At 55.1% G+C, this 909-nt stretch overlaps 1 protein-coding gene across 1 annotated transcript; it reads right to left on the reverse strand.

Moving 5' to 3' along the window:
* Positions 1-446: 446 nt before the first annotated feature.
* On the reverse strand, positions 447-776 carry Pmar_PMAR011449 (hypothetical protein; the record flags this gene model as incomplete). Its single annotated transcript, XM_002786850.1, has 2 exons — positions 447-549; positions 596-776. Coding segments are annotated over 2 exons (284 nt in total), but the record flags the coding sequence as incomplete, so codon positions are not given.
* Positions 777-909: the final 133 nt, after the last annotated feature.

Raw genomic sequence — 909 nt, forward strand, 5'->3', positions numbered from 1 at the left:
CAGAGAGGACCTCGTTGGAACGACACTGTAGTACGTGGGGTCGGCCTTCATGCCGTAGATTCACTTTCAAACAACAACGGAAGCCTCCTAGAAACAAACACACAACTACTGTCACCAACATCACCATCACAGGGGTCCATACCCATTGCCGGTTCGAATGACTCGACCGTGAGGACGTAGGCTCGCTCCACACATAGAGTTGCCAAGGCCTTCACACCAGCTTTCGAGGTAGATGTGGGTCCCACTGACCCAGCATGGCCCACATATGGGCTATTCTGGTAGGGTATCTGGACAGGCTTGGACCAGTGATAGCAGGGGCAAGGTGTACACGTAATGGTTGGTTGATCGACGCTGGGGCCCTTGGGACCAATCCAAGGTCATCAGGATTAACCGCCCTCTCAAAACTAAGCCTGAGAGGACCAGTATGTGATGGCCAGCTTTGGTACAGTACTTGTCCACACAAAAGCCGGCCCTCATAGCCTCCAAGACCTGTCTGGATACCCAAGCATCAGTGGCGGCATACTCTAGTTGGCTCGGGCTCAGTGGTACCTACTCTACCCGTTGGTGAGTTGGTGACCAGAGGGCCACGTCCCACCTGCTCCCAGTTGGATATCCTCTCCGCCTTTAGTAACCGTTTATGGAGGAAGAGGGCACAAAGGCCTTGTAGGCTCCGTGGGGTGCAGCGTAATCCCATAGCCAGCAAGTGCAGATCGACGAACCCTTGGCATTTGAGACCTGTCCCAAAGCGAATGGTCCCACTGGAGGAGGGTCGGGTCCTGTACCAGAAAACTCCCGATAGACCGTGGTGACCTCCGAGGTAGCCCCTTGACTAGCCTTGGTGATGGATGGGTCAGTCAGCAGTTTGGTCAACGTGGGCGGCAATACGTCCAACTGTCGGACCCTCCACAC

This window comes from Perkinsus marinus (assembly GCF_000006405.1).
Source record: "Perkinsus marinus ATCC 50983 genomic scaffold scf_1104296930566, whole genome shotgun sequence".
In the NCBI taxonomy this organism is placed as follows: Eukaryota; Perkinsozoa; order Perkinsida; family Perkinsidae; genus Perkinsus; species Perkinsus marinus.